This window comes from Eleutherodactylus coqui, chromosome 7 (assembly GCF_035609145.1).
Source record: "Eleutherodactylus coqui strain aEleCoq1 chromosome 7, aEleCoq1.hap1, whole genome shotgun sequence".
NCBI lineage: Eukaryota > Metazoa > Chordata > Amphibia > Anura > Eleutherodactylidae > Eleutherodactylus > Eleutherodactylus coqui.
The window spans coordinates 199,872,067-199,885,875 of record NC_089843.1 but is presented as its reverse complement, the minus strand read 5'-3'; the positions used below and the strand labels follow the sequence as shown (position 1 = coordinate 199,885,875).

At 46.2% G+C, this 13,809-nt stretch overlaps 1 protein-coding gene, 1 non-coding gene and 1 pseudogene across 2 annotated transcripts; all 3 read left to right on the top strand.

Moving 5' to 3' along the window:
• Positions 1 to 691: 691 nt before the first annotated feature.
• Positions 692 to 1,414, top strand: LOC136573576 (uncharacterized). The gene has a single exon (XM_066574846.1). The coding sequence runs from the start codon at positions 692 to 694 to the stop codon at positions 1,412 to 1,414; it is 723 nt and encodes a 240-aa protein (XP_066430943.1).
• A 3,565-nt stretch (positions 1,415 to 4,979) lies between these two features.
• On the top strand, positions 4,980 to 5,169 carry LOC136574147 (U2 spliceosomal RNA). The gene has a single exon (XR_010786263.1). It is a non-coding gene; the product is annotated as a U2 spliceosomal RNA (small nuclear RNA).
• A 7,923-nt stretch (positions 5,170 to 13,092) lies between these two features.
• LOC136574094 (U2 spliceosomal RNA) lies at positions 13,093 to 13,261 on the top strand (annotated as a pseudogene).
• Positions 13,262 to 13,809: the final 548 nt, after the last annotated feature.

Sequence of the window (13,809 nt, the reverse complement as noted above, 5' to 3'; positions counted from 1 at the left end):
CGACAGTTTCTATCTCAGGATGTTTGGACTGAAGAACTCTATCCGTCTGGATGTTGACCCGAACGACTCAAGCAGGAACAGCCTGGTTTACCTCGTCAGAGATATTCTACAGGAGAAAGCTGGAATTATGAAAGATCAATTCTTCAGCATATAAGACTTCCCCCGACAAGGTACCTATGACGTTACTTTTGTTGATGAGTACTCCTGCCTTAATGCCTTTGAGTGGCTGCGCAATCACCACAACGAGGATTACCTGCAAGGGGTGAAGGTAACACCGCTGTTTGGCATTTGTGAAAAACCCTTGATTGTCCATGTGTACAACCCATTCACAGATGTCCAACTGATTATCAGCTTTCTGAAGCGGCATTGTGAACAGGTGAGAGGAGGTGAGAGGCAGCAGAATGTACTGGGAATATTTAACTGCAAGTACAAATTTTATGTTAAATTCCGGATGAGTACAAGCAGTATTGGTGGCGTGAAGCACCCACCTGCAAATTTTTCAATTGCCGGCAACAGGGGGTATCTGTCATACCCTGGGCAACCCAGATACTGCTGCAACTGCTGTGAATTTGGGCATGTGAGCTCTGAATGTACCAAGGGGCAGGTGTGCAAAAACTGCCAAGGCACTGGACATCATTCGGGCAGTTGCCCCAAGCCTAAGGCATGTGACCTCTGTGGCTCTTATGAGCATATGTACAAAGACTGCAGGGGAACCAGGCTGTTTGCTGAGGAGAGCACAAGTGCTGGAAGGAGGGAGGAGAAAGAGCAGAGGCCATCTTTTGCTGAGGTGGTGGCTGGAAAGAGAGAGGAGAAGGAGCAGAGGGCTGCAACTGCAGAGGAGGTGGCTGGAAGGAGGCTGGAGAAAAAGGAACAGAGGGCAGCAACTGCAGAGGAGGTGGCTGGAAGGAGGCAGGAGAAGAAAGAGCAGAGGGCAGCAACTGCAGAGGAGGTGGCTGGAAGGAGGCAGGAGAAGAAAGAGCAGAGGGCTGCAACTGCAGAGGAGGTGGCTGGAGAAGGCCCGAGCATAAAGAGGAAGATAGGAGTTAAAAAGGCAGCACCTGTGGAAACCAAGGATGTCCCTACTGTGGCTGAGACCCAGGTGTCTGAGGCAATAAGACACCTGGAGGAGGTGATTGAGAGCGTGGGGAGCCCCACCCATCCCTCTGACCCTGCTAATATTGGCCAGTTTTCCTCACCTGAATGTTCTGCTGATTCATCTCCAGGGACCGCTTTGTGTAAAAGGGAGGGTGGTGGGTACAGCACAAGCGAGGAGGAGTTCACAGAGGTGGCAGAAGATAGAAAAAAGAAAAGAAAGTATACTAGGAAAAAGGTGGAAGAGATGGAAACCAGCAACCCGCTGGAGGAGGTGGAGGAAGACAGTGAAGGTTCTGTGGGCAGTGATGCAGATGTATAGATAAGGCATTACATGGGGCAAAGACTTGCTCTGATGTTTTAACATGTGCAAAGTGTAAGGTCTGCTGTAATGGGGTTTGTGATTCTATCCCAGAATGTGCGGGTGTTTAAAAACAAGGCCCGGAGAACTGCAATACTGGATCTACTGAAAGAGGAGAAAGCACAAGTGATCTGCTTGCAGGAGTGTGGGATTGTGGGAGGGTTAAGGGAGGATGAGTGGCCTTATGGAAAGGCTGTCTGGTCGGGGAGTGCCCAGAACAAAAATGATGGTGTTGGCATTCTGGTTAAGGGAGGTGGGGTGGAGCTAGAAAGCTATATGATTATTGAAGAGGGTAGATGTCTGTCCGCTGTTATGACCTACAGGGGCAGCAGGTTTTTGCTGGTTAATGTTTATGCGCCAAATGACAAAAATGAAAGAAAATTGCTGTTTGAAAAAATGAAATTTTTTGTTCAAGGTAGAATGCCGGTCGTTATGATTGGTGACATGAATTGTGACCTTAACAAAAAAGCCTTTGATATTTCCGGTAAAACCCTGTCCGAGATAACAAGTGATTTTCATATGCAGGATATGCAAGTTTTGTGTAATATTAATCCTAAGTTAAATACGTATCACTCGGACAGAGGGGGGATCCATTCTTGTTTGGATTATTGTTTTATTTCAGATAATTTGGTGCCGTTGTCTTACCAGCAGAAGCCGGTGGTGTTCTCGGATCATGAGTGCCTGGTATGTGAGTTGGATGTGAATGTGAGGGGTATTCATGGGAGGGGGCTGTGGAAATTAAACATCAGCCACTTGGCGGATAAGGACGTCCGCAGTCAGTATGAGTGTGAGTACAAGAGGTGGTGTGAGAGAAAGAGAGACTTTACAAACATATTACTGTGGTGGGAGTGGGTCAAGGGGAAAACAAAGAGGTTCTTCAAGACACTTGGATATAGGCTGGCAGCACGGAGGAGGGAGGAGCTTGCCAAACTGAATGCCCGATTATGTTTATTGTACAAGTTGAGAGAAAGCGGTATGGATGTGCAGAATGAATTGGTATGTGTGAGAAGAGAGATTAATGCGTATATGATAGAGAAAGGGAGAGGGATAATGTACAGGGCCAAACTAGAAAAAATGGAACAGGATGAAAAGTGTTCTAGGTTCTTTTTTAAGAAAGTTTTTTCCAAAAAACCTGCTCTTGATGTGCTGGTGAAAGAGGATGGATGTGAGGTGAGTGGGGATGGTGTGAATGAGGAAGTGGCTGCGTTCTATGATGAGTTGTATGCGGAAAAATGGAGGGATGAGAGGCTGGAGAGTGATGTGCTGAGTGTGCTTGAGAGAAAGCTTGGGGATGCTGAGAGAGGATATGTGATGAGGCAGATAACTACAGAGGAGGTGTGGAAGGTGGTGCAAAGTATGGCTGCTAACAAGACGCCTGGTGCGGATGGTCTTCCGATTGAGTTCTACCGTATATTGTGGAGTGTGGTTGGGATGGATGTCTGTGCGGTATGTAAGTATATGTGGGAGAGTGTTGGGATGGCTGAGAGTATGCGTGAGGGAGTGGTTGTGTTAATTCCAAAAAAAGGAGATCGCAGAAGTCTAAAAAACTGGCGGCCAATCACGTTGTTAAACGCTGATTATAAAATATATGCGAAGATCATTGCCAATCGGATGCGTGATGTGGTTGAATGGGTTGTGGGTGAGGATCAGTTTTGTGCGGTGCCTGGGAGACGTGTGCATGAGAGTCTGGTTTTGTTGAGAGATGTGTTGTGGGATTGTAAGAGTCGGAAGAAAGATGTGTATGTAGTTTCGTTAGATGTTGAGAAAGCGTATGATAGGTTGTCGCATGGGTTTTTGTTTAGTGTGTTGGTGCAAATGGGTTTTCCAAGTGAGTTTGTAGGGAGAGTCAGAAGTCTGTATGAAAGGATCTATAGTAGAGTGCTTGTGAATGGATGTGTTGGTAGAAGGGTGAATGTGTTTTCTGGCGTGCGGCAGGGCTGCCCGCTATCCCCGGTAGCCTTCATATGCGCAATTGAGCCTTTGTTATGCTTGGTGAGAATGGATAAGATTGTGAGAGGGATCCATATTCCTGGGAGTGAGGGGAAAGAATGGAAGGTGAATGCGTATATGGATGATGTATGTGTGGTGTGCGAGTCAGAATGTGCGGTGAGAAGGGTTAAATTATTGGTTTCTATTTTTTGTGGTGCGTCTGCGTTCCGGGTGAATTGGTTGAAGAGTGAGTGTAAAGTGTATGGGGACGGTAGTGTAAGGGATCTAGGTATGAATGTGGTCACTGGGCCAATTAAGATTTTGGGTGTCCTATTTAATGACAGTATAGACGGGAAAGATAGTTGGGAGGAGGTCATGAAGAGAGTGGAGGCTCGGCTAACTTTTTGGAAGCTGAGAAGTTTGAGTTTGGTGGGGAAAATAGTGATTATCAAGAGCATAATCTTGCCTATCTTTTTGTATATAGCGCTGGTTTTTCCACCTGATTATTTGTACCTTAGAAGGTGGAACAGAATTTTGTTTGTATTTTTTTGGAATTCCAAAATGGAGCGACTGAGAAGGGAAGTGGTGGTTAAGAGCTGGAGGAATGGAGGCATGAGCTTTCCGAACTTAGAGGTGTATTTTGGGGTGAATGCGTTGGTGTTTGTGTTGGCTATGATTGAGAGGGAGGGGAAGGGGTCGTGCATGTTGAGGTATTTGGCTGGGAGACTGTTTGTGAGACTGAAGTGGTGTAAGTATGATCTGAGGAAGCCTGTTGCGTTTGTGGTACCTAAGTGGTATGAATGGTTGGTGAAGTTTGTTGAGAAGTATGAGTTGAATGAGGTGGAAGTGTGTATGTTAAGGAATAAGCGTCTGGTTGTGAGAATGATTGAAGTGAGAGAGGGGATGTGTGAGATAAACATGGTTGCTGGAAAGGATGTGCAGAAAGTGTGGGAGAAAGTACAGATGAATGGGATGACCAACAGACAGACTGAGGTTGTGTGGCAGAGCCTACATGGTGCTCTACCAGTCAGAGAGTTTCAAAGGAACAGGGGCTTAATAGCCAATGAGGCATGCCCAAGGCGGCAGTGTAACGGCTCTGAAAGTGTGACACACTTATTTTGGAATTGCTCTTACGCACAGGACGTTCTGAGGAGGTTGGGCCCTTTGTGCAAAGAGCTTACGGGCGTTACATTTTTTTCCTTTGAGTTATTGATGTTTGGGTTGGCTGTGAGTAAGGGGGTGAAAGAGAGTGCTGTGGTTGTTCTTGTCATGTGTGAAAGAGGTACTGTGGGATGTGAGGACTGTGTATGTGTACAAAAGAGTGGATTTGTGTGAGAGAACGAGTGTGAGGATGGTGCTAGGGAAACTGTTTATTTGTTATTTGTGGGATAAAAAAAGGATGGGGGTGGATGCAGAGGGCATATGGAAAATTAAGAAATGGATGCAGTTGGTAAACTTGACATGAGTTCTATGTAGTTGTATGTATTGTTATGTTATATGCAAAAAAAGAAAATAAATCCTGATGATGAAGTGGGTTAGCATGGCAGTAGTCATGTGAGCGAAGTTTCACTTGAGCGTTTAAGTGACGTAGTTTACTAACCCTATCTGAGGGGGAAAAAAAAAAAAAAAAAAAATCTGTTCTTATCAGTTTAATATCTGATACGTCCCCTATCTGGGGACCATATATTAAATGGATTTTTAGAACAGGTAGATGGAAAAAGAGCTTGCTCTGTCCACTCCACGCATTGACCTGGTATTGCAGTACCTCCAGGACCGGTGCACCCCCTTTCCTACAACAGTTTCCAAAAGCAGAAAAACAAAACCGACGAGCAAGAGGTGCAGCGCAGCTGTGGCGGCTGCTGCTACCACCGCCCAAGCACTTTGATTGACACTCAGTCCGTCTGCTCGCAACATTGTATCCACTGAGCAGCTGCGTCTGCCAGAGTGTGCACAGCACAGGTACAACTGGAAGCAAAACACACACACACACACACACCAGTTCATATGGCAGCCGCACTCTATAGTTCGTACCTACCGCTGCGCTAATAGCCAAGTTGGAAACATCGGGCAGGCACAGCGTATCCTGGCAGCCTGCGTCTGTATGCTCCACGTATTCGGGTCATGGGTGTATGTGCAGGGGGCCCGGAGCCCCAGGGGGCCCATAAAGTCTCTCTTCCCCACATTGTAAACCAATGCTATCAATGAAACTTTATAGTTTGGGGGCCCAGTTCCAGACTTTGTACTGGGGCCCCGCAGCTTCAAGTTACACCTCCGGATCAGGATAATGCTAGGCCATTCCAACCAGCCTGTGTGTGTGACCTGCAGTCGCTGGTAGTCGAAAAGCGGCCGGCCCCGGATGCGCGCTTTAGAGTGGACAGACAGCAGCGGACCCCCAATCACACAGGCCCAAGGCTTGCTATGTAGCACGGAATACCTCATTTGACTGCAGCACTCCACGCGGGCTGAGATATACGCTCCACGTGGGATGGGCAGTATTCGTCCATGAAGATCCAGGCCAACGTTTAGAGATGGAGCAACACTCGGGGAGCAAAGAACTCCAACGAACGGACGTCTACTTTACAAGGATGTATTGCTTTATTCAATGCATTGTCACAGAAACAGTTCAACCGCTCGATTACAGACCGCAGTCAATACAGTAAAGAAAGAAATGTGTCTGTTTAATGTAAACTTGCATGGAGCTCGTTTGTCAGCCACTGACTGAATGCTGCTGCTGCATGTCTAAAACGTGGTCTGACGTTACATGCACCACCAGGGATAAGGCCTTGCCTATAAGCATTCCCCAGCTGGCAAAAACGGAACCTCCCTGCCTATTCCTCACCATGGAAGAACGGAACCTACCTTTTTTTAAAAAAAAGAAAGCCACAGCAGCAGCCAACTCGATTTTGGTAGGCCGCTGTCTCCCCCTTATGTGCTGCATAAAAAATGCACTCCACTAAAAATAACAATGATCCACGAAATAGAGCGTATGGAGAGAATGAGGCTTCTAGATGAGCCGTCAGGCTATGATAAATTGTATCACACCTGGCCGATATGGATAGATGCCCGGAGCTCACCCCTATTTACCAAGTGGTTACAGACAGGGACATGTGAGTAACACGTTTAAACCACAATCGTAAAGAGAAACAACAATTCCGGAGCCCGCCCCCCCCCCCCCCTCCTTTTTGTTTTATTTTCTCTTTCTCCCGTGTCATAGATACCTACCCTCCCTTACCACTCCCCCCCCCCTTACCCTCCCCTCATTCCCCTGTTTGTAGACCTTATAAAATATCACAGACAAACATGATATAGTTCAACTCGAAATTGATTTATTAAGTTTCATTGTCAAAGTTATTTTTACATTGCTTTGAGATAAGGCAAAAGTTTCCCCCCCCCCCTCCATGAAACCAATAAAACCTATATTGAATAAAATAAAAATGATGCAGTTACCGGTAGTTCCGCAGCTTCTTGGTGGAAATAAAGACCATCTCCCGTCTCCCAGCTGCAGCAGAGACTGACTGAAATGGCTGCCAAGCCCGGTATTAATGCTTCTAAATTGATGACATCACAATGGAGGGACATCAGCCTGCCATACACCTGGCTCATGACATCACAAAGGAGTGACATCGTCAGCCTTCCAAACACCTGGCTCAATTGCATACAGTATGTATGTATGTATGTATGTATGCATGTATGTGAGTGAGTCTATCTATCTTTATTAATTATGTAGAATATAGATATGGATTATTTCTAAATTACAGATTTTGTAGATATAGATTAAAGATAGATTTAAGATTGTATGTGTGTGTGTATATGTGTGTATATGTATGTATGTATGTATATATATATATAATGTATATATGTAAAAAAAATATAAAATCTGTATGTATGTATGTATGTATGTATGGCGGGCGGGCAAAAAAGGCCTGCTGTATGTTTTTAAGTTCTTCGGATGACCATGCCGCTCTAATATTCTCCTTACTAGGGTCTACTAATGCTGGCCCAGGGGAAGGCAATAAAGCCCTATGGGGCCGAAGCCAATTTCCCTTATTTTAGGTAAAAAGTTTCCATCCGTCCCCACTGGAAATGCGGCCGGCCGAAGAGATCCCTCCAACCGACCGACCGACGCACCTTCAGAGACAAACTAGTGCTTGCTTCTAGTGTCATCGCCGGCTTAACCATCCTTTGTAGGGAGCTGACGAGTCCTGCAGCAGCAGCAGGCTCTGCAAGCCTAGGATGCGTGAGCACGGTGCAAGAGGAAGGACTGAGGGGGGGGAGGGCGCGGTTGAGAAGGCGTGGGGCGGGGCTATGCAAAACTCTTCCATCTCCCTGGGTGCATTGTGGGTGCGCCCAGAGTGCCGGCTGAGCGTGTTGCCTCAAGCCTTGGAAGTGGAGTTGGGCGGGCCGGGCTGCAGGTGAAACCCATTTCGGGTTATCGCTTCTCGGCCTTTTGGCTAAGATCAAGTGTACCTAGTACAGGAGGTCTTAGCCGGAAGGTATCTCAGGCACCCCTCTCCTCGGCCTGGCGGGATCGCCCACTTCGGTGGGCTAAACCCGCCTGCTGCTATTGGGGAGAGGGACTAGGTCCTCGAGTAAACGAGTTGCGATCCCCCTAGCCCGCTTGGCCTTGTGCCAAGTTGAGGAATAACTTTACAACACCGGGTTGTAAAAGCGCTATTGGGAACCATGGGTGCGGACCCTGGTTCCATACCGGCATATGCACGGATTAAAAACACCTTACGAGTGGTTTTTAACAATGAAGCGGCGGATACACGTGGCCTGAAGTATGTGGTTGAGGACGTGCTCATGGGCGTTTTTAACATACAAAAGCGAGAGATCTTGGCTATACAGGATTACCCCAAGCGAAGGACATATGATGTTACCTTTACGGAGAAAGGTATTTTCCATGATTTGATTGCAGCAATTCCTTCCAAAAAAGATCCACGGCTTGAGGGGGTCCAACTGATTGAGCACGTCCTGGATGTGACTAAACTCGTAGTGATTAAAATGTATTCTCCCTACGCGGATCTGAAAGAGGTTGAAGCGTTCCTGGCATGCTACTTTAAATCAGTGAAGTGTATGGGAAAAATTATGAACGAGTTTGGCATTTGGACATCCAAATGGAGGTTCCAGGTCACGTGTATAAATGACCCTGGTTGCCCAGGGGGTCTAAAATTACCGCCCGCTCGTTTTAAACTGGGAAATGTGAGTGGCGACCTCTATTTTGCGGGAATGCCAGCCTTCTGCCGCAACTGTAAAAAATACGGCCATGAAAAAGACAGTTGCGGCGTCACCTGCAGGAATTGTGGTGGTTCAGAGCACGAGACGAACCAGTGCCCTATGGCAAAGAAATGTGACACATGCGGCAGAGTTGGTCATCTTTTTTTTGAGTGTCGCCATAGGGCACGGAACACGGAGCAGCAAGGGCAGCAAAGGAAACCAGCAGACCAAACCGCACCCCCCCAAGGAGAGGAACCGGAGGATATGGATACCACCAGCAGACCCCCCCAAAACGAGGAAGGTAAAGCCAAAGAGCAGCGGCGTACTAAGAGGAGGGCTGCAGATAGGCCGATGGACTCCCATCCCCAGAACCTGGGGCCAGAGGGGAGTCCAAATGAAGCCGGTCCCAGCCCGCAGGACACGCCGGCTGCGGGGGTACCCGAGGCAGAAGACCCCGGGGGAGACGCGGCGGCAATGAAAAGGCGGAAAGGCTCAAGGGCCACCCTGTACTCGGAGGTGGTACGGGGGGGACCTAAGGAAGTACCTGCTGGCGCAGCGAAACCGGACGGTCCCCCTAAGGTGCCATCCACCAGTGCCCCTCCCCCTCCCTGCCAGGTGGGGGACCCAAGGGCAACCTCTGAGGAAGTGGCCACGAGCCGAGTACCCACCCCTGCAGAGGGGAAACATGAACAACAAGAAGCCGACTTGACGACCCCTGGGGTGGACACGCTACCCATGGCATCCATCTGGGATTTGTCGGACATTCCTGCCTCGGGTGTCCTGGGGGGGTCAGCTAAGTGATGGGAGTTCCTCTCCAGCATCATCTTTGTTCACTGTGGATTCGGATGCGGGGGGGTATGAGAGCTCCAGCGGGGTCGCTGGTTTAGCCGGAGAGTGTGGTTTTTAAGTTGAGCACCGTGGAAGGATATGTCACCATCCTTAAACCCACTCTATGATGGCGGACCTTTCATGTCTCACTTTTAACGTAAGAAGCCTCGAGAGCAAAGTGAGACGGGCTGCCCTGTTCAACTATCTAACCATTTTCGCTGCTTCCGTGTTCTTCCTGCAGGAATGCGGCATCCCGCACAAATCCCAATATAAGAAATACGAAAAAGATTGGGTGCACGGTCCATCAGTCTGGTCTGGATCTAACGAGTCCAGATCAGCAGGGGTCGCCATTCTTTTTAAAGGGAACGTTTTTATTGAAAATTTTTATGAAATTTTACCAGGCAGAATTTTATTGGTCAGAGTTTTATTAAATGGTATTAGATGGCAGTTTTTAAATTTTTATGGTTCTCCAGAAAAGAAGGTGAGAGCAGAAATGTTGGAGATTTTACCCCTTTTTATTAACAGTTCTTATCCCTTAGTTTTAGCTGGAGATTTTAATTGTGTTTTAAGGGGGGAACGCCGGTTCTCTAACTCCGTAAGCAGGAACTATGACAAAACTGCCAACATGCTCAAAAACATCGTATCGGATCACCTGCTTACGGATGTTTTTAAAAAATGCAACCCGCTTTTACCAGAAGAGGCCGGCGTGACCTGGAGCAACACCACCTGCAGCTCCAGGATTGATTTTATCTTCTGCTCTCACCAGGTACAACCTTTTAGATCTGATGTTTTTACCAACACATTCTCTGACCACAAGGTTTTATTTTTTAAAGCAAACCTTGCCGAGAGAAGGAGAACCAGTAGTGCCTGGAAGATGAACGTGTCCCTTCTACAAGATCCGCAGGTTTTATCTGATTTTATTACCTTTTTTAAAGAGTGCAGACGGGCAAGAGATCCCAACATTCCCACCAGCCAGTGGTGGGAAAAGATGAAGATGAAGATTAAGGATTATTTTATCAGGGTTGGGATCTCCAAAGCCAAAGAGAAACGGGCCTTTTATTCTGATTTAAACACCCGTCTGCAGACCCTGTACAAGATGAGAGAGCATGACATTGATGTGACTCGAGAGATTTTAGATGTAAAGAAAGAGATTGCCAAATGCCTGGAGCAGAGAGGTAAAGAAATTATATTTCGCTCTAGAGTTAAACACCTTGAAGAAAACGAGACCTGCTCCAGGTATTTTTTTAAGAAAATCACCGATAAAAAATGTGTTTTAAATGAACTGGATGGAGTCACAGATGTACAGGGTCTTTTAGGAAAGGTACATGGTTTTTATGCGGATCTTTTTAGCACCAAGAGTGTGGATGTAAGTTTTATGAAGGACTCATTAGAGGAGATTACTGATGTTTTAGATCCTGTCTCACAGAGTTTTTTATTACGTGATATCTCAGAGCAGGAGATTTTAGACACCATACGTAGTTTTAAACCAGGCAAGGTGCCTGGTCCGGATGGTATACCCATCGAGTTTTATGTTACGTTTTATGGAATTTTAAAAGAGGATTTTTATTCTCTTTTTACAGAAGTTTTTAATTCCAAAAGCCTCCCAGGGTCCTGGCGGAAGGGTGATGTGTCTCTGTTGTACAAGAAAGGTGACAAGACAGATATCAGAAACTGGAGACCCATCACCCTTCTAAATGCCGATTACAAAATCATGGCCAAAATCTGCGCCAACAGACTGAAACAGATAATACATAAAATTATACACCAAAACCAAGTCTGTGGCGTCCCTGGGAGGGCGATTCACGATAACTTAAACCTTTTAAAGGACTGCATCAGCGACACGAAGTCAAGGCATGGCAAAATGGCCATTTTATCCATAGACTTTGAAAAGGCCTTTGACAGAGTGTCGCATTTTTATCTTTTATGGTTTTAGAGAAGATGGGTATACCGGAAGGCTTTTTACTGTCTCTAAGAGCCTTTTACGATAACTGCACGAGTAAGATTTTAGTGAACGGTTTTAAGACGCAGGATGTCCTTTTAAAATCCGGGGTGAAGCAGGGGTGTCCCTTGTCCCCACTACTTTTTATCTTTGCAATAGAGCCTCTTTTATGCGCATTACGGAAGGACAAGCAAGTTCGTGGCATCCCCCTACCGGGTGGGGGGGGTGTCGAGGCTAAAGTAGTGGGGTACATGGATGATGTCGCTGTGCTGTGCAGGGACACCCTCTCAATTCAGAAGACTTTAAAACAAATTCAGTATTTTTGCTGCTCCTCCGGTTTTAAAGTAAATTTTAATAAAAGCAACATTTTAAACATTGGAGACATGCTTTTAACGGACATTCCTGTACCGGTTTCCGATACCGTGCAGATTTTAGGTGTCTCCTTTAATGAGTCCAACAACGGTTTTACCAGTTGGGACTTGGTGGCACAAAAAATAAACCAAAAACTGTGTATGTGGAGCATGCGGCAGCTGACGCTGGAGGGGAAGGTTTTAATAACGAAGATGATTATTTTACCCATTTTATTATATTTAAGTATGGTGTTTCCCCCTCCAGACCGGCTGCTGAAGAAGATCACAAAGGCATGCTTCACATTTTTATGGAACTCCAAAATGGAAAAGCTCAGAAGAGAAATAGTTTTAAAACCCAAACCTATGGGGGGGAAGGATTTCCCTGATTTTAGAGCTTTTCTTTTAACGAAATATTTTAGCATGTGTCTTAGCGCTGTTTTTAAGAATCACTATTGGTCGTATTTTATTCGTTTTAATACAGGTTATTTTATGAGAAGACACGGGTGGTTCTCTACGGTTTTAAATTCCCCCTATTCTTTTAACCTGGCGAGTGAATACAAGATTTTAGCCAAGATAGTGATTTTATATGATTTTAGCGGAAAGACGGTGCAATACCTTTTAAATAGTAAGAAAACTTATAAAGATATAAAGGAAAGTGGTTTTATGGCGCCTGCAGGGAATTTTAATGAAGAGAGAACAAAAGAAATATGGAAAATAGTTAACGACAACTCTCTTTTTAACCCACAGAAGGACCTTGCCTGGAGCTGTGTTCACGAGTGTCTTCCATGCCGGGCATTCCAGCATCGAAGAGGGCTGACCAACTCTGCCGCCTGCCCAAGACCTGGATGTCGTGAGGACGAAACAGTGCAACACATCATGTGGACCTGCTTTTTTTCTAAACTAATATGGACTAAAATAAGCCCTCTGATGACCAAAATCACCCGGATAAGAAGAATAAAGATGGAGACCGTGCTATATGGATGCCTGGAATGCCCCACGAGGACCGAGAAGATAATGGCATGGAAGATCATTAACTGCGTGAAGGCAGCTCTGTGGAAGGCCCGAAATATTTTACTGTTCAAATATGAGGTTTTATCAGTGCAGGACGTTTTAGCTATTTGTCTTAGCGAATTATATGATTATTTTTTAATAGACAAGAAAAACTTTCCAATTTTATCTAGAAAATGGCTTTTAAGCGAGTGGAGTTCCATAATTTGATGCCACCAAGTGCCCATTTTATATGTATTTGTATCTGTATTTAAAGAGTTTTTTTTTTAGAGCATTTTACGTTTTTAAAATGTTCACAGAAATGTTTCTTTTTGATGATGATTGTAAAACTCTTTGTGTAAAATAAAGCCACCCCAGCAATGGGGATGTTAACTTAAAAAAAAATCTGTTCTTATCAGTTTAATATCTGATACGTCCCCTATCTGGGGACCATATATTAAATGGATTTTTAGAACAGGGAGCTGGAAAAAGAGCTTGCTCTGTCCACTCCGCGCATTGACCTGGTATTGCAGTACCTCCAGGACCGGTGCACCCCCTTTCCTACAGCAGTTTCCAAAAGCAGAAAAACAAAACTGACGAGCAAGAGGTGCAGCGCAGCTGTGGCTTCTTCTGCTGCTGCTAACAAACCAGCACTTTGACTGACACTCAGCCCGTCTGCTGCCGTGGAGCTCGCAACATTGTATCCACTGTGCACAGCACAGGTACAACTGGAAGCAAAACTACACACACCAGTTCATATGCCAGCCGCACTCTATAGTTCGTACCTACCGCTGCGCTAATAGCCAAGTTGGAAACATCGGGCAGGCACAGCGTATCCTGGCAGCCTGCATCTGTATGCTCCACGTATTCGGGTCATGGGTGTATGTGCAGGGGGTGCGGTCGCACCTGGGGCCCGGAGCCCTAGGCGGCCCATAAAGTCTCTCTTCCCCACATTGTAAACCAATGCTATCAATGAAGCTTTATAGTTTGAGGGCCCAGTCCCAGACTTTGTACTGGGGCCCCGCAGCTTCAAGTTACACCTCCGGATCAGGATAATGCTAGGCCATTCCAACCAGCCTGTGTGAGTGACCTGCAGTCGCTGGTAG